Consider the following 27,173-nt stretch of genomic DNA (forward strand, 5'->3'; position numbering starts at 1 on the left):
TGGATGTGGAGGGACGGTCCAGCCGGGGGATGTGCTGACAGGTTACACCAGGGAGTAACAAAGATTCGAGGACCAATGCCTGGATGGAGCCGCCCCTCCATCAGCCCTGGGCCCCTTCCCTGCTTTATTTACCCCATAGCCTATTCCCATCCGATGACAGACTATTCTACATACTGACTTAGTTTGCCTTCACTAGAATGTCAGTTCCCTGGGGCAGCGTTTTTGTCTGTTTTTTCCGACTGCTGCATCCCCAGTGACCAGCACAGTGCCCAGCACACAGTAGATGCTTTATAATGATGCACAAGTGCATGAATGGCTGGGATAGGTATGGAGGCTTTGATATGAGTCCAGGGCAGCCCAGGATGCCGCCTATGGAGGTGGTTGATTCACCTCAGTTACCTGCCATAATCTGCCTGTGTGACCTCAGGCAAATTGTCCCCCAACCTCAGCATAACCAGCTGCCCATTGGTCTCAGTGACCTCCCAAGTCAGCCAAGCATGACTTTAATGCGGACACTGGGTCAGGAGAACGAGGCCCACGGCCCCCTCCTGGGGTGGAGGTGAGGGTGTTGGGAAGCCTGGCTGGGCGCCTTGGCCGAAAGTGCTATATATAAATAGCAGCCGGTTCCATTATTATCCTCCCCTAATCCGCAGTTTCCTAATCCCAGGCAGGTTTGTGTGTGTGTGTGTGTGTGTGTGTGTGTGTCTCCGTCCGTCCTGGGGAACGGTGAATGGCCCCGCCTTCTGGAAGCCCAGGCCAGGAGGCCGCCTCATCTCTGAGCTTCAGCAGCAACCCCAGCCCCTACTCCCACCCCAGATGTATTCGGGAGATGGGTTTTCCTAGGAACCCCTGGTCACCTTCATGGTCTCAGCTAGATGTGGCCTGAACAGTGGGAGACTCCTTACCCTCACCTCAGACACTAGGAGGACCCTGGTACAACCTCCTCAGTGGTGCCCCGATTCCAGGCTCCCCTCCCTCCCGCCCACTCTCCACTCACAGCAGTGTGGCCTTTTAAGCACATAAATTAGACCACGGAGCTCCCCTGCTTAACACCCTCCAATTATTTCTTCGCTGCAGAATGAATGTGGGCGCTTTACCAAGGTCTGCAAGGCCACCCAGCTGGACCACTCTTCACTGGTTCCCCTCCAGCCAAGCTGGCCCCTGGGCCTTTGTATGTGCTGTCCCCTCCTCCTAGAACAGCAAATCCCCAAATTCTCACCTTGATTCAGCTCCCAGCTTCTTGGGAGGCCTTCCCCTTATCTAAATGAAGGCACCCTTCTTGCTCTGTAAGCTCAACCTGCTTGTTCATTAATTACTGCTGCTTGGCTATTTACCTGTCTCCTCATTAGAATGTAAATTCCTTGTGGACAGGGACATTGTGTGCGTCACTGCTATATCTCCCGCACCCAAAGAAAAGAAAATCCTCTTGTACTCAAATACTGCCCAGAACCCTTTGGGTTCCCAAGGACTGCTGTCAAAGATTTGACTCATTTATCAAATGTCTGTGGCTCTTGGTACATGCTAGGTGCTTTTCAAAGTGTTGTACAAATATTAATCCATCTAATCCTCACCCCAAACTTTTTAGGTTCACACTCCAGTTAGTCTCATTTCAGATGAGCAAACTGAAGCACAAAAATGAGGAGGTATTTTCTCAAGTCTACACAGCTCACAAGAAGTGGCTGGCAGGATTCAAACCTGGACTCAGGTCCATGGTGGCACCCTACCTGCCTCCTTGCACAATATCAGCACCAGGCATGTGACAGGGAGGCTGAGATAGGGTGGGGTGGGGGTCACTTTGCAAAGATCTTTAGCCTGGGAACCAGGAATTAAAATCCTGTTTCTACTCCAGGCCTTGCTGTGTGGCCTTAGGCAAGCTCACTCTTTCTCTGCGCCTCAATTCCTGCTGGATTTATAGGACCGGCCCTTCTCCCACCTTGCTTCTTTCATATGTCTTGATGGCTTTTTGAAGCCAAATTGGTCATTGCTTATTTCCAATTAGCAGAGGGTCTTGGACTCCTTTCCCTCCCACAGGCTGGAAGCTTCTTTGGGCCTCTGACCAGAGCATTCCCACCCCTTATGCCTGATCTGGCTGCTGTTGGGAACACAGCTTTCCCTCTAGAAGAAGAGAGACTGAGGCTCTGTCCTGCCTCCAGGCCTCTTGTCTTTGCTCTCCTCCCATCCCCTCACCTTCCTCACCGCCTGTCATCTTCCTGAAGCCCAGGCAGGCAAGTCACCCCCCCCCTCCGCCCCACACCCCAGCCTGGGCCTTCCCCACCTCTGAATCAGCCATCCTTGACAGAGAGGCACTTGGCCAAAAAAGAGAAAGAGAGAGCGAGAGCGCCCACCTCCCCAGGGAGGCCCAGACCCTTCCCCTCCGGTTTCCTGGCCACAGCCCCCCTCGTCGCTCCCTCTCCTCCCTGCGCCTCTTTTCCAGGCGGTACTGAAGTCCTTCCTACACACACGCTATTTTTGTACCATCACTCTCTCCTTCCTCTCCCCTTCCCCCTACATTCATTTACTTCCTGCTTTTCCTTTACCTCGGCCCAGCTCTGAGATAATCGGCCCCCCTGGCCCTCACCCACCCCAGAGGGGCCTTCAGCTTTGGGGAACAGGGGCAGGGCCGCTGGGGAGGGGCGAAAGGCACACAGCCTCCCTCCTCCACTTCCCCCTCATTCGCTGCCTCCAGCCTCCTGCGGCGGGAAGCGGGGACTGGCCGCGGCCAGAGTCCGGAGGCCGGGGGAGGCCGGCCGCAACTTCCCCAGTCCACCTTAAGAGGACGATGTAGCCAGCTCGCGGCGCCGACCTTAGAAAAACAAGTTTGCGCAAAGTGGAGCGAGGGGCCCGGCCTCTGGGCAGCCCCCGGCGGCGCTTCCACCGTCTCGCAGCCCTCGCAGGCGGCGCAGGTCCGAGCCCGGCCGGCCGAGGGAGGGGGAGAGCGGGGGGCGGCGGTTCGGGGCGGGGGGCAGCCGCGCGGGCTTCTGAACTGGCACATTGTTGGAGCCGAGGCTCGTCCAGTCCCGAGCCGAGCGGGGCGCCGGCGGTGGGGGCCGCAGCCAGGGCCTGGCCGCGGGTGCCAGGGGTGCCGGGGCCGCGCGCGCCGCCCTCGCTCCCTCCCTCCCCTGGGCGCGCAGCCGGCAGGCGCTCCGCGGAGGTGCCGGCGGGGCCCGAGCCCCGCAGCCTCCCGCGCGGCGGGAGGGAGGAGGGGGAGGGGAAGGAGGGCGCGAGCTGCGACCCGGACTGCGGGCCGGAGGAGGCGATCCGCGGCGCCGCGAGGAGCCCGGGCGGGGCAGGTGGGCAGCGGCGGGGGCGGCCCGGCGCCGCTGCCCCTCGCCCTGCCCTCGCGGTCCTCCCCTCTCCCGCGCTGTCTGTCTCGATCTGCGCGCCGCCTCGCTCACTCCGCGCTCTTTCTCTCTCTCCCTCGCTTTCCCCTTCTCTCCCCTATCTGTGTCTCTGGCTCTCTGCCTGGCTCCCTTGGGTCTGTTTCCCTCTCCCGCCGCCTCTCTCGGGCCGTCCCTGGCTTCGTTTCTCGCGCGCTTGGGGTCTCTCCCCCTCTCTGTCTCTCGAGCTCTCTGGAGGGGGGAAGGGTTCCTCCGAAAATCGCGGCGCTGACGGCGCCTCCTAAGCGGCTCCGGGCGCCCGTTCCGGGGATGGGGGGAAGCCCGGCCGGGAGGGGAGGTGGGGGGAGAGGGGGGAGCCTTAGTCATTTCCCCGCTCCAGCCCGCTCCCGCCCGAGCGCGCACTCACGGCCGCTCTGCCTCCTCGCTCCGCAGCCGCGGCCCATGGAGCCCGCCCGCCCGGCCCCCGGCCGCCTCGGGCCGCTGCTCTGCCTGCTGCTCGCAGCGTCCAGCGCCTGGACAGGTAAGCACCCCTACCCCCCACCGCTGCTGTTCCCAGATTGCGGGCTCAGGCCTCTCAGACCGCCCCTGGGAGCCACTCGGCTAATGTCCAGCCGTAACCAGGGTTACAGATGCGGAAACTGAGGCCCAGAGAGGGTCAGAGACTTGCCCAAGGTCACACAGCCAAGGATGGAAGACGGAACCCAGTCTTTCTCGAGTCGGACTGTGCGGCACAGCGCTGGGCACTGCGATGTACCCAGATGAGTTGGTTTGCCAGTCCCTGTCCAATCTGATGGGGGAGGCAGGCTGTCAACGGCTTTCAGAGAAGGGTGCCCCTGGCTTCTCTAGAAGCTCTCTCCCTAGACTTATGTTTTCCATATGTTTGACTTCAGGGTCTGAGAGAAGGGGGCAGAGGTCCTTCCAGTACTGTCTGGGAAGGAACAGAAGCCGGCTGTTGCAATTAGGGAAGAGTGAGCTCTCCCTCTTGTGTGCAGAGTAAAACAGTGTTAGTCTAGGGCAGAGAGAGGCAGGGAGGCCGCGGTAACCCTGGGGTGAGCTGCTGCGATCAACAGATCCTGATGTGAAAACACACGGCGGATTGTCTCCCAGCTTGCCCAAGCCTTTCATCAGATGGTCGTGCCCCCTGCTGCTCTGGCCCCCTCCCCCTTCCTCCTGCCTTCCCCAGGCTTCCCGGCAGCTCCCTGCAGTTCAGGTGCTCTGAGGGGCTGTTACCTGTGGCTCTGAGCAAGTCTTTTTGTTGGCCTACATCAAACACCTGGCTGTCTCCAGCAGGCGGGCTCTGAAGGCTACCGTGTGTTCGCCAAGGGGTGAGGTCACTATTCAGGAGCCCTGCTTCTTAAAGGGATTTTGTAGAATCCTGAGTCTCCTGGGAGGGTGTGGGGGGTTAAAGGACTTGGTGGCAGGGGAGAATGGGGATCTTGTTTGTTGGCTCCTTGAAGCTGTGTTGTCGGCAGAGGGGTCTCTGCACCTCCCTCCCTTGAGGAGCGAGGTAAAGATGAGCTCAGTATCCACCTCCCCCCCTCCCTCTGCATTTGCCTAGAGACTGGTAACCATCTGATAGCAGTGAGAAAGGGAGAACTAGCAAAGAGTGGGTGGAGGGAGAAGTGGGGGTGGACAGCAGCTTCTCTCTGCCCCGCAGTTTCCCGTGAACCCCCGGAATCTACACAGGCACTCCCCCACCCCACCCCTGGGTCTTTCAGTTACAGTTGGGTCCTTGCTGGGCAGGAGGAAGCACTGATAAATTTCATGTCTGTCTGGTGAGTCAGTGGCATCTCCAATCTACTCCTTCCTGCCTGAGCCAGCCAGTACACCCAGCAAAAGTCCCAGTCCCTGCCCTGCGCTGCCGTCCTTCCTGGCCTGGAAATGCACGAGGGGCTCTCACAAGTGTTAAATTTTCCTGGAGCAGGGAACTGGGCCCAAGTTAATTTCTAAATGTCTATTCCAGACCCCTCTCCAACCAGGACCCTGTGCTTCCGTCCCTGGCAAATGAAGGGTGACGCTGATTAACGAGTGTTCAGATGGGCAGCTGCCTTTCCCACGGCTGCCCAGGAGCACCAACACCCATTTCGTGAGCAAATTCTCCCCCTTTTGCCTATAAAAACAATCTATAAAATGGTAAAGATTAGGCTGTAAAACTTCCGTTCCAATCCATTCAGCATCAATAGCCTGAAAAAGTGGGAGCAGCAGAGAGGCCAAGATTAACTTTGAAATAAATAAATCTTAGGAGGTAAGAATAAATTTCTTGGTTAAGAGTGGTGGGGAAGGGGTGTCACCGCCAGAGCTCAGGGCTCCCAGGATCCTTCACTCTGTCCTATGGGGTCCTGGTCACTCTCGGCCCTGGCATGGAATTCACCTGGTTTGATTGAAGGATGGGGCTTCAGGCCTTTCTCTTATGGCTCTGGGTATGGAATTTATGACAAAGCAGGAGAGAGGCAGGACAGGAGGCAGGAAGGTGGAAGAAGGAGGTTGTCCAGTTTTCTAAGAAAATAGATTTGTTTGAGTGAGAAACTCAAATGTCAGGCTTAGGAAGGCAGCTTTGGATTGAGTGACTGCTAGTGTCTCAGGCAGAACTGTCAGCCTGGGAGGTGTCACATGATTGCTATGGTTTCACATGATCCCTGTTTGGAGGGGGCTGGTCATGTGAATTATCTTGATGGGGGCAGGCAGGGAAAGAAGTTTCTAAAGATTGCCTTCAGCACAAATGCTGCCAAAGGGAAATTCTAAAAAGATGCGGGTGAAGTCACCAACCTGTGTTCTTGGAGCCAACGTAGGCCTGTTTCCTGAAACAACTTCTCCTTGGGAGATTCTGAGGCTGGGAGAAGGGCAGGGGCCAGGGGTTGGGGACACCTGGGCAGCCGGATTCTGCAGTAGCAGCAGAGACTGACACCGAACCTGCCAGTGCCTCACGTGACCCCCCCCAGGACCTTTGGGACCCCTAATGGGCAGACTTCAGCTAAACCTCCATTCACTACTCGCTGTGACCTGGAAAAGGCCAGGCCAAGTTGGGGTTCGGGCTTTGGGGGACAGCTGCGTCCTCTAGTGAAACTGACCCTTGGGTAGAGGGTAGCATACTGGTGATTCCTCTGTGCTTTCCTAAGTTCATCTCACTTCCTCTTTCATGAGAAGAGCAAGGCAGGGGTACTTGGGTCCTAAAGGGCTCAGTCTGTGAAAGGTCCTTTAAGGCCTCGGTGTTCTCTGGGTACATTCTGGCCATTCATTATTCCTCTACCAACCCCGGGGAGACGCGTGATGTGATCATTCCTTTACTTGCCGTCATTCGGCATGTATGAAGTCCTGATGGGAACCATGTGTGAGAGAAGGGAGGAGAAACCGAAGTTCCGTGAATGTTAACTGTATTCCAGGCCATGTGTTGAGCACTTGATCTGCGTAATCTCATCCATCAGCAAAGCAAAGCATGAATTGGCTCTTATCCCCATTTTGCAGAGGAGGCAAATAGAGCCCAGAACTGGAGAAGTAACTTGTCCAAGGAGTGAATGGTAGGGAGCCTGGGTTTTTAGTCTTGGCCTCGTGGCCTCGTGGCTGAGGAAGTTCAATGATTTCATCAGGGTGACTTAGTCGAAGCTGGAGGGAGCAAGAGGGGCCCCCGCCCAGCTCAGAGGGAGGTTTGTGGAAGGGTTTCTTCTGGGACAGAAGTTTTTCACTGAGTCACAGTCATTTCTCTGAAAGCGCCCTGAGGATGGAAACACTGACACCCCATAGGCCCTCCTAAATGACAGCTCATGGGAGCAAGGTGGGTCCCATCAGAGCCCCCCATCTGGGCTGCCGAGCTCTGGAGCCCCCAGAGCTGGAATCTTCCTGCATCTTCCTGGTGCCCTTTGCGACAGATGGAGAGGGGGTGTGTGAGAGGAAGGCAGTCTAAAACTGTTGTGTGGATCCCACACGCGCTTGCTCGCTGCTCCCAGTGGCTCTGCACGACAGATTATTTTCTTATTTGTAGTCCTTGGCTGATGGAAGGTACCCCCCTCCCCCGCCTCTTTTTAATGCACTCAGATTTCTGGTCTGTCAACACAGTTCTGATCATGTTACTCCCCTGCTCAAAACTGTTGAGTGGGTCCAAGTTTTCTTTAAAAAAAAAAGAAAAACAAACCTGCAACAGGGCCTGCGCTCCCTCCCCGACAGACCCTGTTTCTCAGCCACGTGTTTTCCAAGCAGCTGACCTGTTGAAATGCTGCAGGATAACCAGGCTTCCTCCCTGCAGCCAGAGCTTTCCCGGCAGCTTAAGGAAATTGGCACCTAAGAGATTCTAGAAGTAGAAGCTCCAGCCGGACCCTGTTTGCTCCATGGTTCCCCAAACATACGAGTAGGAGGCATTTGGTTTGTTTAGCGCCCATTAACACGCAAGCTAACCCAGTTTGGTAAATGCTTTTGTACAAATCCACACCCTCAGCTGAACTTTCTCATCTCTGTGCCTTCGCTCATGCTGTTCCTGCCACCAGAGATGCCATTCCCTGTACCTCCCTGTCTTCATACTACTCAGCCTTCCATTTGTGCTACCTCGTGTTCCATGGGATTGCTTCCTCCTCTGAACCGTCACCCCCGGATTTATCTGAGGTTCCTTGTCGCTTTCCCCTTGTTTTATCACATATGAGTGCATGTTTAACTCTGGTTCAAATAGTGCTCCTGCAATGTAGCCTCTCCAGGTAGAGACGCAGCATAGCCTGGTGCTGAGACTCAGGCTGGGAGTCAGACCTCACCCCTCAAGGTGACTCCCAGTGCCGCTACCTACTTGGATAAATTTCCTGAGCTCTGTGTCTCAGTTTCCTCATCTGTGAAATGGAGATGACAGCAACAAATGTATTTCGAGGATTAAGTCAGCTAATGCAGGTATAATACTTGAAGCCAAGCCTGGCACGTAGGAGGCGCTCAGTCTCAGCTCACTGCACGTTACATCTAGCCAGTGCTGTAAGCGTCCTTGTTTTGTGCTGCTGGGTTTTCCTTACCTTTGGGAGTGGAAATGACCCACGTCAGTTCTTGTACATAGTAGGTGCTCACAAAACAACACAAGCTGTTGAGAGTGAACAAGAGCTTGGTGTTTTTCCCTGTGGCTTTTGTGTGATCAGGGGAGGGCAAATTGAGCGGAAACCTGGCTGGTGGGATTAAATAGTTACTGGGACTGAGCGCCGAGGGCCCAGCCTGCCTCTAGGTGTCTCTGTGGGATCCACAGGTCTGGTATCGTGGATTCTCAGACCTAGAAGGCCTGAGGGGACCCGAAAGAGCCGTCAGTCCACGCTCCTCACTCTCTGTGGGGCTGAGAAAAGAGCATCCCTGAGGGAGGAAGGGGCCGGCCAGGCTCACACAGCGGGTCTCTGGCAAGGCCTGGGTAGCATGCCAGGCCCCCTGTCATCCAGACCAAGGCTTTTTAAAACTGAGCTGTGCTGGAAGTTTCCATCATTAAAGCTAGAAATCTGACAGGATCCCAAATTCTGTGGGAAATAGCAAAGTAATAATAATGGAACCCATCGTTTCTGGCCACTTACTGGGCTGAGCGCTTGGCATGGAAGATCCCAGTGGTACTCACGGATACCCTGGGTACTGTGCCTAGTTATCATCAAGTCCATCCAACCAGTGAGGAAACTAGGCTCAGAGAGACACAGCAGCTTGCTCAAGGCCACACAGTGAGAGGCAGAGCCAGGATGACGACTCCCAGCAGCCTGACTGCCACGCCCACGCTGTTCACGCGGCATCCCTTCGCCCTGGCAGGTAGAGACACTGAGGCCCAGGGGTGCGGGCATCCTGCCCGCTTGGCCCCTCTCATATTTCTGTCAGTCAGTGTATCCTTCTGGGAGGCAGAGGTGGTGCGTGTTCCCAAGATGTGTTTCCGTCCCATACGGAAGAAGGAAGTGTCTATTTTCACAGCCGAAACTGCTTTCCTATTGACTGGGGCGTTCCTGGGACAGGTCTTCTGATGGAGCCCTCCACAAGGTGGGTTTTCCCTGACAGGTGTCTTGCCAGGCCCTCTGTCCAGGGATGCAAAACAGCTGAGGCGGAAGTTGGCCGTGGTACAGAATTGGTTCTTTGTGTCTGTAAGATTTCCTGGCACATCCGTTTGGGGGCGCCGGGGGTTGGATGGCTGCAGATTAGTGCCAGGAGCTGAGGGAGATCAGGTGCGCAGATCAGGAGGGAGCTTGGAAGCCGGGGGTGAGGGATGAGCCTGTAGGCGGAAGGGACAGAGCTGGGGCGAGTGGATGACGGAGCCAGGTGGTCTCTAGGCCCCCATTCTTTTTTTTTTTTTAATTAAAGTATAGTTGGTTTACAATATTGTGTCAGTCTCTAGTGTACAGCATAGTGATTCAGTTATACATACATATATATTATATATATATATGTTCTTTTTCATATTCTGTTTCATTATGGGTTACTACAAGATATTGAATATAGTTCACTGTGCTGTACAGTAGGACTTTGTCGTTAATCTGTTTTATATATAGTAGTTAGTATCTACAAATCCCAAATTCCTAATTTATCCCTCCCCCATCTTCTTTCCCCTTTGGTAACCATAAGTTTGTTTTCTATGTCTGAGTCTGTTTCTGTTTCATAAATAAGTTCATTGGTGTCATTTTTTAAGATTCCACATATAAGTGATACCATATGATATTTGTCTGTTTCTGTCTGACTTACTTCACTTAGTATGATAATCTCTAGGTCCATCCATGTTGCTGCAAATGGCATTATTTTACTCTTTTTTATGGCTGAGTAGTATTCCATTGTAGAAATATACCACATCTTCTTTATCCAGTCATCTGTCAGTGGACATTTAGATTGCTTCCCTTTCTTGGCTGTTGTAAATAGTGCTGCTATGAGCACTGGGGTGCATGTATCTTTTCAAATTAGAGTTTTCGCTGAGGCTATGCCTAGGAGTGGGATTGCTGGATCATATGGTAGTTCTATTTTTAGTTTTTTAAGGAACCTCCATACTGTTTTCCATAATGGCTGCACCAAATGACGTTCCCACCAACAGTGAGGGAGGGTTCCTTTTTCTCCACACCCTCTCCAGCATTTATTTGTTGACTTTTTAATGATGTAGAACCCCCCCTCTTCTTCAAAGCCTACAGTGTCCTCCAGAAGTGGCAGCCCGTGCTGGAGGGAAATCATGCACGATGTGCTAGCCGAGCTGTGAATCCTTGCTGTCTCTTCCTTATCTTTTTATTTTGGAACATTTCAAACATTTGCAAAATGAAGAATGGTGTGAGGAACCCCAGCTTCAGCACTCACCTGCCATTTGGGTTTCACCTGCCCCTCCCTTTTCTGGGGTTGGGGTTGTGGGGAGGATTATAAAGCAGACGCTGGACATGAGGCATCATTTCATCCATCAATACTTGGATGTGTGCCATTGTCTAATCCAATGTCTAATACAATGAGCTGAAAAGCATAGAGTCCTTCATCCCCACTTGACAGGTAAGGAAACTGAGGCTCTCCAAAGCCAAGCTGGGCTTTACCCAAGGCCACATAGCCAATGAGAATTAAATAAAGCTGGATCTAAACCTCAGTTTACTCTTAACCACTTTTCCATCCTTGTTATGGTCATTTTAATCTTTATTCGTTCAACAAGTAATTTTGAGCATCTGCTGTGTGTAGGGCTGGCTCTCGGTGCTGGGGATACACCCACAGACAAAAATACCTGCTCTCATGGCGCTGAGTCTAGTGAGGAAGGAACACAGATTGAAGTAAACATTACAGCAGGTGGAGACAACGTCTATGCAGAAAACTAAACAGGATAAAGTGGATAGAAGGTTGAGTGGGAACAGAGGGCCTCTCTGAGGAGCAGAGGTTTCGATAAAACTGAGGGAGCAGCCATGGGAATATTGGGGGAAGAGCATGCCGCACAGAAGGGATAGCAAGTGCAAAGGCCCTGAGGCTGGAATGGATTAGCTCTGTTCTGGGAACAGCCAATGAGGTTGGAGTTAAGGGAGACAGGCAGTGGGAGAGTTAGGAGAGGTCAGGGCCAGACCAAGTAGGATCTGGTTCACTGAGCACTTGACTTTGAACATGTGAGGTCAGGTGATAGGATCTGTACATTATCTCATTGAATTCTCACCACAGTTCTGTGCGATGGGAAGTATTATTATACCCACTGCGCAGATGATGAGATGGAGACTCAGAGAGATGAAGTGACTTGCCTCAGGTCACAGAGCTTTTAACTGCAGAGCTAGGATTTGGGCCCAAACCCCTAAATGCTATAACATCCTCATTGCTGCATTCCTATTTTCACTCTTGCCCCCTCCAGTCTTGTTACCCATAGCAGCTGGAATGAATCAAATCCTCTTTGGTCCTGCTCCAAACTTTCCAATGGTTCCCACTGCTCTGAGAATAAAATCAGACTCCTTACCATGATCCATGATGCATGGCCTTTTCTGGACCATGTCCATCTCTCCAGCCCCAACTAGTACTACACTCTCCTTCCTCCATGGGCTTCAGCCATGGCGGTCTTCTTTCTGTACCAGCTTTCAGCCCTCATCTGCACCAGCTGCTTTCCCACCTCAGGGCCTTTGCACTTGCTCTTCTCACCGGCTGGAACACTTCCGCTGGCCTTTGCTTCCTTTGGGTTTCAGCTACAATCTCACCTCCTCACAGTTGCCTTTCCCAACTGCCCCATTCTAAAAGTGACTCCCCTGTTAGTCTCTGTTGAGAAACAAATTCATTTTTTTCTTAGCACTCCTAGCCTTTTCCGTATTTATTTCATTATTTCAGCCCTGTTTCCCCCACTAGAATATAAGCTACATGAGAGGAAGGATTGTGTCTGTCTTAAATTCTCCTGGGCCTCCTGGGACCTTAGCACACAGCCTGGTAATGGTAGGCGTGTTAATGCATATTGGTTGAATGAGGGATCAGGTAGGTACTAAGACCTTCCTATTAAAAAGGAGGCTCAACCATGAGGTCCTAGAGACAGTAAACCTGGTCGGAAAGCAGAGCTGTACCCTAGCTACTGGAGCATCCCACCTCTGTGGCGGGGGCCGTGACCACACCACAAATCCCTGCCCATTGTGATGAAACAGGGATCCCTAAGATATCAGCAGGCACAAAATATCAGTGCCAGCTGGGGTGAAGGGGGGGTCCAGAAACCCCAGAATGGGTACTTGAAATTTCATCTCTATAGTACGGCTTTCCCCAGTGTAGGCACCGCGGTGAACGGGCAGGCAAACCATGACATGTGATGCAGTTTGGGCTACACTCTCCTGGCCGGGCTCGGTTTGGAGGGCGTGAGTCAGCGCCTGCCTCCTCCAAAGGGCCCTTCATTGCACAAGGCGGTCTGATGCAGTGGGTGAGGACGCAGGTGGAGTCAGACTGCTCTGCAGCCGCGTGACCTTGGCCAAGTGGCTGTACCTCAGTCTTGCCCTCTGTGAGGTGGGGGTGGTGACAGCCCCGTGTTGCTGGGTCCTTGAGGAGGTTGGTGATGTCCGTTGTGCTCCTCGTAATGCCCATGCTCAATGCTCATTAGCCATCATTACTATTACTGTTATTGTTGTGTGATCATCATTTCATAGTTGGGGCTCTAAGGGGCAGGTGGAGCCCCCCTCCGTCACCTGGAATCCACTACACTGCTGCTCTGGGCCTCAGTTTCCCCTTCTGTGAAGCAGACTCAACTTGGCTGCTCTCCTGCTGGTCCCTTCCAGCTCTCAGACTCTAGCCCAGATGCCTGTTTTTCCCTGCTCTGAGCCTCAGTCTCTCCATTGGCAAAATGGAACTGCGACCACTCTTTCCTCCCGCACAGGGACTGTGGAGGGTTAAGGGAACTAAGAGCTGTGGAAAGTGCTTTTGCAAACTGCAAAAAGCGCTATAAAAGGCATCAGCGAATAGTGTCAGCTTGGGGAGAAATCTCGTCCGGAGACTATCTGCTGTCAGCAGCAGAGTGTGCTGAAACCTTGGCAAATGTCGTTTAATAAGCGCGCATCGCCTTTAAGGGGGCCTTCATCTCAGCTGGGAAAATGTGTGCGCGTCCTTGGCAGCCTAAGAATCCAGAGGCCTGAGCCGGAGGGGACCCGGCCGCAGGGAGAAGAGATCGCACAAGACACCTCTGTGTTTGAGTCCTGCCTCTGCCCCTTCCCTGGCCCGCGGGGTCTCACCTGTACGAAGAAGATGCTGACAACAGCACTTGCCTCATGGGCTCATGACAGTTAAATGAGGGCTTCCTCTTATCTGGCCTCATCCATATGTTGCACCTGTGGGCTCATGGCCGGCAGCGCCTGGGCCTGCCTTAGAGGAACAGTTGGGCCTGGAGGTTGGGAAGGACACCCTTGGATTCTCAGCCTCTCCAGTCCTTACTTCCGGGCCTCAGTTTCTCCCTCTGCAAAATGGGGAGGTGGGAAGAAGGTCCTTAGGTTGTCAAGGTACCAAACGCAGTGGATGGTGGGTGTTGGTGCCTGTGCGTGCTCTCGCAACCTCACCTGTCCCCCACCCCCAGGCATGGTGAATACGAGGGGTGCTTACAGCACACACATCTTGATAGTTCTTTCCCTGCTGCTTTGCAAACAGGGCGCACTGTGAACATTTCTCATCACCTCCAGGTCCCTGAACCCAGCAAATGCCTCTAGCCCTCCCTGCCTCCCAGACTCCTGCCAACAGTGTGCACAGCTTGTTCACAGGTCCAGCTCCAGGTGGTCTTGTGCAAACATTGGGCAGAGCTGGTTCTGCCTCGGAGAGAATCCTTTGCTTCTCAGGCTGAAGGCCGTGATCATATGTCATCCCCTTCATCCTTAAATGTCCGCTGCCTGGAAACGCTGCCCTGCACCGGGTGCCTCCTCTGTGCCCAGCACAGCACTGAGCTCTCTACACACATGAGCCTGTTTCATCCTAGAACAACCCTAGTGTTATTATTATTATCTTCCTTGTTCTACGGGTGAGAAACCAGAGGTCTGGTGGGTTAATTTCCTGGGGTCTCATGAGTGGCAGAGTTAGATTCCAAACCAGAACATACATTTAACAAATGCCAGGCACTGATATAAATCTGGAACATACACCGAGGAACAAAATAAGTCTCTCTCAAAGGGCTTATAAGTAAGTCTAGGGTAGGGAGATGGATGCTAATGAAATTGACAAATATCTACATAATATGTTGGGTGGTGGGTAATATGTAGAAAAATAAAGAAAAGGAAGGGATATTGGGGGGTGGGTAGTGTTTTATACGCAGCACCAAGAAAGCCTCTCAGGCCTGAAGCAGGAGAGGGAGCCAACATGTTGATGATGAGCGTGAGGTAGAGGCAGTGGCCAGTGCAAAGGCCCTGAGATGAGCAGAGAAATCTGGCATGGTTGAGAGCAGAGCTGCAGGGCCCTGGGGGCCACCGGAAGGACCCTGGGTCTCACTCTGAGTGCGGTGAAGTCTGCTGGAAGGTTTTGAGCAAAGAAAGGATGTCACCTGGCTTAGGTTTTAGAGGCTCCTCTGGCTGCAGGGGGAGGGCATGTTGTAAAGAGGTGAGGTGGCGCGGGAGGCCAGTTTGGAAGCTGAGATGAGGATCTAGGTGAGGGATTGTGGTACGGAAGTGGTGGTAAGAAGTGGGCAGAGTCTGGCCAGATCTTGGAAGTGGAGCCACTAAGCTCTGCTAATAATACATGGTCGTGGGACGGGGAGTCGAGGAAATGTGCAGATCTCAGTCCAGCTCTTCTAACTGCTGAACCTCTGGCCTTGGGAGGAGAGAGACGAGGGACCCCTTGTTTACAGGTGAGAAAGTGCAGGCTTAGAGAAAAGCGACTCTGCCAAGTCACCCCACTTAAGACTGAGATATATGGGTCCTCTGGTCCCAGAGCACAAGCTTTAGACTGTTGGTTGGCACCTTAGGAGTTTACCTGCTACATAGAGGGGACTACCAGGGTCTGCCCTGTCCCCGCAAGGATATGGACAGTGCCCAGTTCTCTGAGTTGCCTGGAGGGAGAGTACCCTGGCCCACTGGGCCCACCCCCACCTTATTTCAAGGCCATGAGCATCTGCATTTGCACTGATTCCAAGGCAGGTGGTAGTTTCCGCCGCAGCACCTGGGGCACTGGTGGAAACCTTGGCAAATGTCATTTATTAAATGTGTGTCACTTTTAAGGGGGGGCTTTATCTCAGCTGGGAAAATGTGTGCGCATCTTTGGCAGCCTGAGAATCCAGAGGCCGGAACTGGAGGGGACCCGGTCACAGGGAGAAGAGATCACATTTATCGGGTGGTACCCGTAGAATGCTCCCGGTGATGGCCTGCTGTTCAAATGTCAACTGAAGCCATCCTTTTGGGTGTTAGATTAGCCTAGTCCAGGCTGGCCCTATTTCGTCTTGCTCACAGCCATTGAGCGTGCCCCAAAACTCTGCTCTGGTCCTTGAATTGTGCCGAGCCCTTTTCCCTCCTCTGTACCTTTGCTCATGTGATTCCCTCATCTTCAATGCCTTCCCTTCTCCCCAGCCTCTGTCAGCTTTCAAGACCCAGCTCAGGGGCCACCACCTCTAGGAAGGCTTCCCAGATCCCACTCCTCTTCCAAGACCCTATACCCAAGATTCTTCTTGCTCACTGATCACCCTGCACATGTTCATTGTCTGTGTCCAGGACTCTGGCCCACAAGGGTGGGGACCCATCTTACTTGGCTCTGTGTCCTGTGACATCTAGAACAGGGCCTGGCAGTAGAATGAGTTTTGAAAGGGCGTGAATGAATCATTCTGACTCCAGAGGAAAATCAGCTCCCAGCTGCAGCAGTCAGAGCCCTGCTACTCCTGCATCAGAGCCCCAAGCTCCCTGCTTGGGATCTGCAGAGTATACATAGTCCTCCGCCCACGCAGCCCTGTCCTGAATCCAGCCTGGGGACCATCTGCCCCACCCGTGGTCCTGAGCTCCAGCAGGGCATTCCCATTCCGGGCTGGCCTCTTCACGGCTGTGCCCTGCGGCTGGCGCCCAGTAAGCAGGTGCTCAGTAAAGGTGTGAGCCTCCCGTCAAGAGCAGGACCCTGTGCCGGGGCTGCGCAGACCCCTGTCCACCAGGGGCCAATGACAGACTTGAAGGAAGCCTCTCCCCCCACCTCCTTCGTCTCCCACCGCCCTGCGTGGGCCAGCACGTTCACAGCTGGGCACACCTACGAGCATGGTGTGTGGACACATGGGTGTATGTCGTGGTCCCCACTCACACTGTGGCCCCTGCCCCCCAGCCCTGAGGTCAGCATACACACCCTCGTGTTCACTCATGTATATGCCGTTCCCATCGCACATGTGCCCTCCCTGCACGCACACCCTCTACACACACACACACACACACACACGCATGTGCTCATCCCACTCCTACACCCCTGCCCGCACACACATCCGCATGCTCCCACACACTCATACCCCTCCCAGACACCTATCTGTTCACACCTCGGGCACAGACACACCCTTTCACGCCACTGACGGGCTCACATCCACGTTCACATACTCTCCTATGCACAGTTCAAACCCCTTCTGGCCCTGTTCCCCTCTGATACACCCCTGAGCTGCACTGTTGCACGTTCCTACACACAAAGGCATCTTGTGCACACGCTCATGTGCATACACTCCCACTTGGTGCACCCATGCACACGTGTGCAAACGCTTGTGCTCAGCACATGTGCACACGTGTACGTACTCCCGCATCTGCCCTCTTGCACTCCTGTGTGCGTACTCCCATCCACACTCCTGACTACGCACTCACACAGCTGTCAAATCATAACTCAGAAGATGCCAAAGGTGGCACTGATGAGGTGCTGCCGTGTTGGGGGGATAAACCAGCAGCTCCCCGAGGATGGCCAGTAATAATTGTAGTCAGGGAAGGGGGTTGCTGAACACCGGGCACTGCCAGACCTCCAGCCATAGCCTCCCAGGTCCCAGGCTCCTTGAGTCTGTGGAAACCTGAGGGGTGGCCTCCAGCCTGTTCCCAAGGCCCCTGCTGTGGGGGCCTACCACTTCCTGGGGGCAGGCCAGCTCCCATGCGAGTAGCAGTGAGCACCTGTCAGGGAAAGGCTGGCTCCTCCTCCCCGTCCTGATGAGACAGGCTCTGGGGGAATCACAGCCAGAGATTGCAGTGGCCCTGTTTCCCTCCTGGCAAGTTTTGGTTCTAAGTTGATTTTTTTTTTCTATTAGAAAAACATCCATGCTTATTTTTTCACTTCTGATGAAATTGTTTTCATCTTTTCTTCATCTCAAAAACTACATGTGAATGTTGGAAAGAAAAATCAAAGATATCTTCCCAAGTCTGATGGTCAATTGTCAGTCCACGTCTCTCACACCCTCCTTGGCCTTCTCGTGGAAGACCCAGTAGATGGGTGGTGGGAGAGCAGGTCATGGGGAGGGGCAGGAGATGGGGTCAGAGATGCCAGCAGGAGTCCCTTGTTTAAAGGATTGGGGCTCATTCCAAGTGTAAGCATTGGAGTTAGTTCTTTAAAGTCTATCTTCTCCGCTCGTGTGCAGGCTCAGTGAGGCCAGGACCCAGCCGTTCAGCAGCCCTGAGCTCAGGGCCTGGTGCATAATAGATTCCAGTAATGCATCACTGACCGGCCCTGCGCTGTGGTCACTGAGTTCCTCTTACAACAAATTCCACCCACTATGCTGACTTCTTCCATTAGATACTCACTGGTTTTATTTCATTACTTTAATATTTTTCCAAAAGCAATAAATGTTCATGCAAAGAAAGAGAGAGGGAGAGAGAGACTTCAATATATTATTTACTATGAAGTAGAAAACTTGGCTTCTCCTGTGCCGGTCCACCCCAGTCCCATTTCCCAGAAGTAACACACCTGAATATCGTGGGGTTTATCATTCTGAGCCTTTTTCCTAGACAATTTGATTGGTCAGGCTGTAAATATTTACTGAGCATCTGCTCTGTGCCAAGCACTGCATCAGGAGCTGGGGAAAATAGCAGTGAACAAAACAGACAGAATTCCTACAAGGGAGGTTCATTCACGTGATAAACACACATGTAACATACACATTACATGTATAGATTTTTCTCATTACAAAATGGGATACTGTAAATTTTCTTTGATATTCATCCATTTAGAAAATCTGAAAATATCCAAAATAGAAGGAAAAAAAGAAAACCCCATCAGTTTTAGATTCATGATCCAAAGAGAGTTGCATTTTATAGTTTTGTATGGTATTTGCAGTGGTTTATTTATACATAGTTTATTTTATACGTACATAGTTTATACATAGTTTTAGTCTACAAAGTCACGATCATACTGAAAGCAGTTTTTCTTCTTTTTTATGGCACAAGTAACACAAACAGAAACCATAAAAGCAAAAGCCCTTGGAAGTCTACTCACAATTAATCACTGCTAATCTTTAGTATCAGATATACATTTTTGTCAAAATTAGAAGTTTGGGATCACACTGAAAACATAGATCAGTAACTGACTCTGATCTCATGATCTATTTCTGTGTCGATAATTATAATCGTTTCATTACATGTACACTTGATCATCACGTGGGTTGACCATCATGGCATCAGTCAGTCTCCTTTTCTTGGAAACTAGGATATTTCCAATTTTTCATTTTTATAAGAACACCTGAATGAATGAAGCAAAATGTTTGCACATATCTTTCGTAACTGAGTATGATTTTACTTCGCTTTTATTCACTTGTACTTTTAACAACATCAAAGTGTTGATTGCAGTTATCTTTGATGGTATTCTATGGGATTATTATTCTGTTTATACTGTTTTGTTTTTTCTAAATACTTTGCAATGAACAAATTTTATTTGCATAACCACCGTGTCATTTAAAATTATACCATGCAGAAATTTCCAGATTACTGCAGTTTTCATGGTGATGATTTTTGATGGCTACCTGTAATTCCATGGAGGGGACAGGCCACAGTTCACTGAACCATCCGGTGTCAGTGACCACTTGGGTTTTTCTCCAACTTTTATACAGTTCTTCTGTGGGAACCCCACACCATATTTGAGGTTATGTCCTCGTGAAACAGTCCAGCAAAGGCTGGTGAACATCTTTCATACCTATGGTCCATCCTGCCACACTGCTTTCCCGAAAGGATGTTCCCACTCTCACCAGCAGCGTGTGAGGCTGCCTGTCCAGCTTCCCTTCTCTCCTGGATACGGTTCTGGCCCCTGGATAGTCACTGTCTCTGCCAGGAGGGCAGGAGAGAGCAGGAAATGGGTTTGTCAGTGATGCCAGCGTGATGACCCCAAGCCCAGAACCGCAGGAGGGATTTTTTAACAAGCCCGCTTCCCAGAACAGAACCTGCAGAGAGAAAGAAAAGCAAGCGAGCGAGGGAAAAACTCTGCTGGAAAAACACACACTCACACAGATTAAAATAATATTTGGCACTTACGTCGCACTTTTAAAATTCTTCAAACGCTTTATAAACACTAGCTAATTAATTAAGCCTCCTAAATCTGGCTGCAGTTGGTGGAGAGAGCTTGAGAGGAGCTAAAAAAAAAAAAGGGGGGGGGTGGGTAGGGAGCAGCCCTACACCACTCCAGATTTTATTGTCGCCTCCCCGGGTGTGACTGCGGGCCTCCAGCTCAGCCTGGCTCAGCCCGCCGTGGCACCTCCTCTCCGGCTCCCACGGCTCCCGCACCAGCTGCTGACTCACAGCCCCGCGCCGTGGTATTGATATGGGTAATAATAACTGCCATTTATTACCGCGTCTGTGGGCCCGGCGCTGTCCCAGGCTCCAGGCTCGCGCCGTCTCCCAGATCTGCCTGTAGCAGCGCCTTAAACAGATGAGGAGAGAGAGGCTCAGGGAGAGGGTTTGCCTGGGAGCACGTGAAATCCTTCCTTCCTTCCTTCACTAATGTGATCACTCAACGTGCATCTATTGAGGGCCTGGTGTGTGCCAGGCAGTGTTCTAGGCAGGGGGATGGAAACAGTTCCTTGTGGATCCTACGTCCGGGGGAGGGTGTAGCCAGTGGTAGAGCATGTGCTTAGCATGTGTGAGGTCCTGGGTTCACTCCTCAGAACCTCCGTTAAAAAACAAATAAATAAATAAACCTAAATACCTCCCAACCACACACACACACAAAAAGTGTTGATACTATGCCCTGGTTGGGGGGAACCTGACAGTCCAGAGGAGATCAAGTATATAATAATGCATCTGGTAAGAATGGGAACAGAAACTATGGAGGCACTTATGTCCAACGTGTCACGGTCTGCAGTCATCACAGTCATATCCTGGGGGGTGACTTTGCAGAGGATGGAGTGGAGGCCCATGGAGGGCAGGTACTGAGCTGGCTTGGGGCGGGACCGTGCTCGCGCCCAGGCCTGCTGGCCCCATCGCCCCTGCTTCCTCCAAGCCGCATTTCCAGTTCAGTCTCCCATGTGGAATGTGGGCCCACTGGGAATGTTCCTGGCTGGATGTTCTTGGCAGCTGCTGAGCCACCTGGGATGTCTCAGGGTCCTGCCTGCCTCTGTGGGCCTCCTCCGTGTGCCTCTCACACACCTGGCCACCAGCTCCACCTGAAACTCTGCCCTCTGCGGACTCTGGTTTCTTCCCTGCACCATGAGGGTGGGGCCACCGTCACCTGCTGAGGGAACTGAGCAATCCCTGGCGTGGGAGTCAGGGCTGGGACTGTGGGCAGGGGGATGAGAGGCTGGTCCTGAAGCCCTGGGCTTGCCCGCAGTGAGGGCAGGCGGGAATCTGTGGGCCTCCCTTCCCTTGGATGCCCTGCCCCTTTTCAGCAGGTGGTTCCAGGCCATGGGCTGGTGGGCAAATTCACAGTGTCTCTCCTGCTCAGCCAGAGGCGAGGGGGCTGCTCAGGGCATCGGCTGCAACCCTGGCTGATGTCCAAGGCAAAGGTGGACTAGATCATGCCAAGACAGGGTCACTTCGTGACCAGGCAGAGGCCAGATGGCCTGTCTGCACCTCCACCAGGCTGACACAACACCGTGTCACTGTCTTATTCTCTCTTTTTCCCTCTGTCTCAGTCTCTCACTCCATCTCTGTCTGTCTGCCCCTCCCTCTGCCTATCTCATGTGTGTGTGTGTGTGTGTGTGTGTGTGTGTGTGTTTCTCCAAGGTCTTCATGATTGGTACTTTCTCCTCCTCAACCCTGTTCTGAATCGGGGCCCCAGCCGCACCTCCCCCTGAGCATTGGTAACACCTCTCACAGCATCTTCACCCTACCTGTCCACCTTCTTACTGTGTCCCCCTTCCCCCTATCTCCTGGGAGCCCCTGTTCATGTGTCCCAGTCCTCTCTAATTTGGGGCTCAGGCCCCTCCCCAGCACAGACCTCTAGGACCCCTTCCAGCTGTCCAGCCCTGGAGCACTTGAGGCCTGACCTGGGTCCAGCCCCTGTGTGTCCCAGCATCCAGCCCGGGCCCGGCCTGCATCTGAAAGGGTTGGTGGGAGTGAAGTTTGAGCAGCGGACTCATCCTCATTTATTCAGTGTGTGATGAAGCAGCTTCCCTGTGCCCCGCTTGGTGCTAAATGACGTCCACGTGGGATCTCACTTTCTTTTCAGAACACGCGAAGGGCTGGGGCGGTCTGCCCATCTTGTAGATGAGGAAACAGACTCTAAAGCAGTGAGAAACTCAGATCAGATGTGAATAAAAGGTGAGCCAGGTCTGAAACCAGGCTGGATGGCTCCAAAGACCAGACACTTTATTTTTGACACTGTCCCAGCCTAGACGTGTGGTCTGTTCCTACCAGGGATCCATCAAGACAGGGCCATAGTAACTGACAGATGAGGAGACTAAAGCTCAGGGGGCGGTAAAGGGACCTGCCCAAACTAAGGGCAGCACTCAGATGACGCGGTGCCGGGCAGGATGCAGCCCGGACACTCGGAAGGGTACCTGCAGAATCTTCTCGGTCGCCCAGGTGAAGCCAAGGTCACACAGCAGTCAGCTCTGAGCCAGGACTCGCACCCAAGTCCTCCTACTTCACTAGTCCACAGCCTGAACCAAACCCGGCTGCTGACTACGGCTTCCTACTCAGGGCCTGCTTCCTGGGCCAGACCCGGAACAGAATCCAGACTCTTAGTAGAGCCCCCCACGCACCGTGCTGCCACCTCTGGGCCTTTGCCCAGGCTGTTCCCTCTGTCAGGAACACTGTGCCCTTTCCTCCTGGAGAATTCAGATTTGGATTCAGAGCCCAGCTGAGACATGAGTCTTCTAGAGGAAGTTTGGGAGTGTAGACCTGCTCGCTGCCATGTCATTTACCCTCTCTGTCCCTCAGTTTCCTCATTTGTGTTGGGGTCTCACGTTACAGGCTCTTTGTGAGAGTCACATGCCATGGTAGCTGCGCTGGGTTGAGTTCAAGGCCGGCTCACGGTGCTCTCGGTCAGTGAAAGCTGCTGTTGGTAAACACGTGAGAAAACCTACCTGATCACATGAGGAGGAATGAATAACTACTCTGTGTTTCCCTCCAGGAGTGGCGGCTCAGGAGCTGCAGGTGATTCAGCCTGAGACGTCAGTGTCGGTCGCGGCTGGAGAGACGGCCACTCTGCGCTGCACCGTGACCTCCCTGATCCCCGTGGGGCCCATCAGGTGGTTCAGGGGCACAGGGCCAGGCCGGCAGTTCATCTATGATTTGAAGAAAAGCCACTCCCCCCGAGTAACAAATGCTTCAGACACCACAAGGAGAGACAACATGGACTTTTCCATCCGCATCAGTAACATCACCCCGGCAGATACCGGTGCCTACTACTGTGTGAAGTTCCAGAGAGGAAGCCCTGGTGACGTGGAGTATAAGTCTGGACCAGGCACTCGGCTCACTGTGAGTGGTGAGTACACGTGGGCTCCTCGTCCCCTGCTCTGTGATAAGAATACCCATCTCTCTTTGAGCAAAAGTAAGAATCAGGTGCAGCAGTGGGTGTTTATGTAATGATCTGATTTCATTCCTTGTACAGACCAGGGAAGTTGAGGCCTGCAGAGGTCGTGCTGTTTGCTGAAGGTCCCACGGCTGGTAGAGGTGGGAAAAGTCTGGAAGCCCAGGCTGCCTGGCTCCACAGCCCTTGTCTCTTAAGTCCCTTCCAGCCCTTTGATTCTAGGGATGAGGGAACTGAAAGTCTGAGTTACTTGCTGCATCACAGGCCAAACCTCATTTCTTGCCTCCAGAAAGTGCTCCCCTCAGTGCAGCTGAGTCTTCACTTTATTGAGCACTTACTGAGCACCTACTGTGTGCCCGGCCCTGCTCCAGATGCCATGGAAGCAGCAGTGACAAAGCAGGAAACCGCTCTTCTCCCAGGAAGCTTATGTCTCTTCCCTTCCAATGAGGAGAAATCCATCCAGGCCAGGGAAGGGCGGGGGGAGAATGTGTTTCTTCATTTCATCCTCAGAGACAGCACACTGAGAAGAAATAACTAAAGGCACAGATTCAGTGTTGACTCTGATGGCCCTGGTTGGAGGAGGTTCCCAGAGGTTTGGTGTTTGCTGGGAAAACTCTCATGTGACTCAGTCACTGAAGGCTTCCAGCAGAGCTGGCTCGTCTCAGAATGTCCTGACCCAGGGAAGAGGTTCCCCATGTGACTGTCTTAATCGCTGCCCCATCAAGGTAACAAAAGTGCTCCTTTAGGGTTTTCTGCCAGAGGCCCAGGATCCTCATTCTAACTCCTGAATCCTGGACTGTCAGGGCAGGAAGGACATTTAGACACCAACTGCCCTGCCCCCCACCTACGGTTGGGGAGCCTGAGGCCACGAGATGACAGGGGCCCAGACCACAGTCGCATGGCCAGTGCGTGAGGGGAGCCTTCCGGAACCCAGTCTGACCGAGGCCAGGCTCCTTCCTGCACTTGTTGGACACTGGCTCCACGGAAGAGCCTGGCACATAGTAGGTGCTGATTAAAAGCTTGTTAGACCAAACCATTGAACAGGGAACATTTCTATCAGTTTCTCAAAGGTTCAGAATGCCCGTCTCATTCAGACTCTGAGGACATAGGTGAGTGGGGACCTCTCCCAACTTTCAACCACATGATACCAAGTCTAGCATTCCATCTCAACTGGAGCTGCCCCTTCCTAGAGCTGCCCATTGTTTCCACAGCTACAGAAACTGCATTGGATGGAGATCGCATCTACTGTTGATGTGTACTAAGTTGTTCCCGATGTTGGGCTATTAAAACAGGGCTGCAGTGGATAACCTTGTCCATGCATCACTCTACTCAAGGGGGAAATACCCACTGGAAGTGGCATTGCTGGGTCACAGATTATGTGCATTTTAATTTGTGGATATTGTCAGATTTGTCTTCTAGACATGGTACAATAAAGTCTAACTAAATCCTGCAACATAGGCCAGGAAGGTGGCTTTTGCAGATATTACTAAAGTTCCCAGATAGTGCATCCCTTCCCCAGCTGATGGCAGCTAGTAACCAGCTCCACCACCACTCAGACCTGCTGCCTCCCAGGAGACTGTCATCCTTTTCCCCAAGCCACCTGCCAGGGCGATTCCCTGGATAAGAAAGGAGGGAGGCAGGAGGGGCCAAGGAGCAGCAGCCTGTCAGATACTGAGTCTTCCCCCTGGCATTTACTGCCTATAACCAGCAGTCTGCGGGAGAGGCCATGTGTGCCCCTTTTACAGATGAGGACATTGAGGCTCAGAGAGGGGACCTGGCTGGTGAGCAGGTAGGGGAGCCAAGATGGAACCACAAGCAGCCTGACTCACACTCAGCTCTCTGCATAGCTGATGTGCTTGTCAAAGTGGGGAGAAAACTCCACTGTCTCCTTTTGTATCTTGTATTGTTCTGTTCTCAGCAATAAGCATTTTAAAAAGTCCTATATGAGAGATGGGGCTAGCTTTACAACCCATACCAGACAGACAGACAGACACTGCAGTGTCTCCTGACATCCTGAACCTGCTCCTAGGAGGCAGGGCTCAGCGCACTCAGAAGCCCCAGGAGTCCTTTTCTCCCTGTTGCTGTGATGTCGCCCCTTCGCTGAGCGGCCTGCGGGAGCAGCTCCGGGAAGGGGAGCGAGGACAGAGCAGAGGGGCCGCTGCATCCCAGCAGCACCGGGCACGCCCACTCCTGGCCCCGCAGACTGAGGATGGGGAGGGGGAGGTAGTTCCTAGGGGATGCTGGGATCCCCGTGTGGACAGAGTTCATATTCTAGACTCAGGTGTCAGAAGCCCGTGTCTCCCCCTTGTTGCTACAGGGTCCCCAGGCCTGGGCCCTTGGAGGGCACTCCTCCCTATCCGTGATTGAAGTCAAAATCTCAGAGGGAAAGGGGGAGGGTGGTGGTCAGTGTTAGGGCTCCTGAAGGTGGGCGCCTGCTCTGTTGATGGACATCAAAGCTTGGAGGTGACAGGAGGTACTTCTGGGACACCGAGTGGGGTTTTGAGGAGACAGTCCCTTCATTTCTCCCAGCCTCGGTTTTCTCATCTGTAAAATGGTGATAACAGGGTCTCCTTTTAGGAGAGTTGAAAGGATTTGAGGCCCTCTGTCTGAATCACCGGCACAGAGTAGGCATCTCCCTGAACAAGTGTTATTTCAAGGCTGTGACCCAGTTCCCTTTGCAGGGCTTACTGGCCTGTAGAAGGATGCCAATCACACCAACTTTGCAGGATGTCCTGAGGGTACAATGAGCCTGGTGACAGAGCAGCCTCTCAGTGAGCCATGGCGTTGTCCCCCGAGGCTGTGCTCTGGGCAAGTCTCAGTTCCCTCTAGTCCTCAGTTTCCCCACCTGTGAGATGGTGGTAATCTTGGCTGCCTTTCAAGGTCTGTGATGACTGGAGAGGATCTAGAAAGCCCTAGATGGGGTGGGCTAAGGTGTCACTGAGCCTCAGTGCACAGTAGTTGACCGCCTGGGCAGAGCCCCACTGCCTGGGCTCCCATCCCAGCTCCGCCAGGTCCCGGCTCTGGGATCTCGGACGCGTCCCTCCCCACATTGGGGCTCGGGGGCCTGGTGCGTCCCTGTCAGCACCCACCTCCCAGAGCAGCTGCAGGGGGTGAATGGGGGATCCATGTACAGAGCTTAGAGTAGAGCCCGGCACGGAGTATGTGTTCCACCAGCGTTAGCTCTGATGTGCCGAAGCCGGAGGCCTCAGATGGCTCACTCCCTCCGGGACTGAGTATAACTGGGGTTGGATTGGGGCCGGGTGCTTTCCACCTTGGCTGCCCATCAGAATCACCTAGGTAACGCTGACACTATCCCCAGCCCCCGTCCCCACCCTAGAAACCCTGGTTTAATTGGAGACACGTGGGCCCGGGCAGCTGACTCATTAACTCCTGCAGGGGATGCTGCCCACAGCCCGGGCGGAGAAGCCCTGGGCTCCGTGTTCTCTGAGGTCACAGGCATAGCTGGGCTTTTTCCCTGACAGAGGCGGGTCCCCGTGGTGCCTGGGTAGCCCAACTCCCCAGCCGTTAGTAGCCCAAGAAAGTGAGTCCAGTGGAGTGGCAGGCAGAGCCCACCCCCGGGAGCACGCTTTCCCTGAGCGTGGCTTCCTGCCCTCTCCAGCCTCAAGGAGGGGCTTGCCCAGACCACCCTCAGCCTGGAGTTTTGTCGATGGGGAGACCTCCCCAGCTTTAGAGACTTGTGTCTAAACAGGCGCTGGGATCCCCGCAGACACTTCCTGCTCAGCCCAGAGCTCTTGCCTCAACACACCAACGTGGCACTGATGGAATCTCTCCTCCCTCCTTTCAAAATGCCTCCAGCTTTCTGTAAAGAGCGAGTAACCAGGAAAACACCTGTGATCTCACATGTGTTGAGAGCCAATTCCCCAAACTTGTTTTCTGAGGGGACTATTAAAAATAGGGGGAAAATCATAATTTGGTGTTTCTCCTCCTTTTTTCATGTGGATTTTACGTGGCAGCTGCATGGAGCAGGATTTGAGACTCTTCTTGGTGCTTCCATTGAGCTTTTGTTTTGCCTTCTTACCACCTAAGGAATAGACAGGTAGTTTCAGAACTAGGAATGACCAGATCACGTGATAACAATCACAG

At 53.1% G+C, this 27,173-nt stretch overlaps 1 protein-coding gene across 2 annotated transcripts in view; it reads left to right on the forward strand.

The window, feature by feature from the left end:
- The first annotated feature begins 2,558 nt into the window (after positions 1–2,558).
- The window catches only part of LOC105096050 (tyrosine-protein phosphatase non-receptor type substrate 1), a 43,626-nt gene continuing 19,011 nt past the window's right edge, over positions 2,559–27,173 (forward strand). The window contains exons 1-3 of one of the 2 annotated variants that reach the window (XM_064475826.1): positions 2,559–2,903; positions 3,771–3,858; positions 22,671–23,024. In XM_064475826.1, coding sequence (XP_064331896.1) covers positions 3,780–3,858; positions 22,671–23,024 — 433 coding nt within the window. In that variant the 5' untranslated portion in view covers positions 2,559–2,903; positions 3,771–3,779. The remainder of the gene's footprint in view (positions 2,904–3,770; positions 3,859–22,670; positions 23,025–27,173) is intronic. The other variant, XM_064475827.1, reaches the window with a different exon arrangement.

The sequence above is a fragment of the Camelus dromedarius genome, chromosome 18, assembly GCF_036321535.1.
Source record: "Camelus dromedarius isolate mCamDro1 chromosome 18, mCamDro1.pat, whole genome shotgun sequence".
Taxonomy (NCBI): domain Eukaryota; kingdom Metazoa; phylum Chordata; class Mammalia; order Artiodactyla; family Camelidae; genus Camelus; species Camelus dromedarius.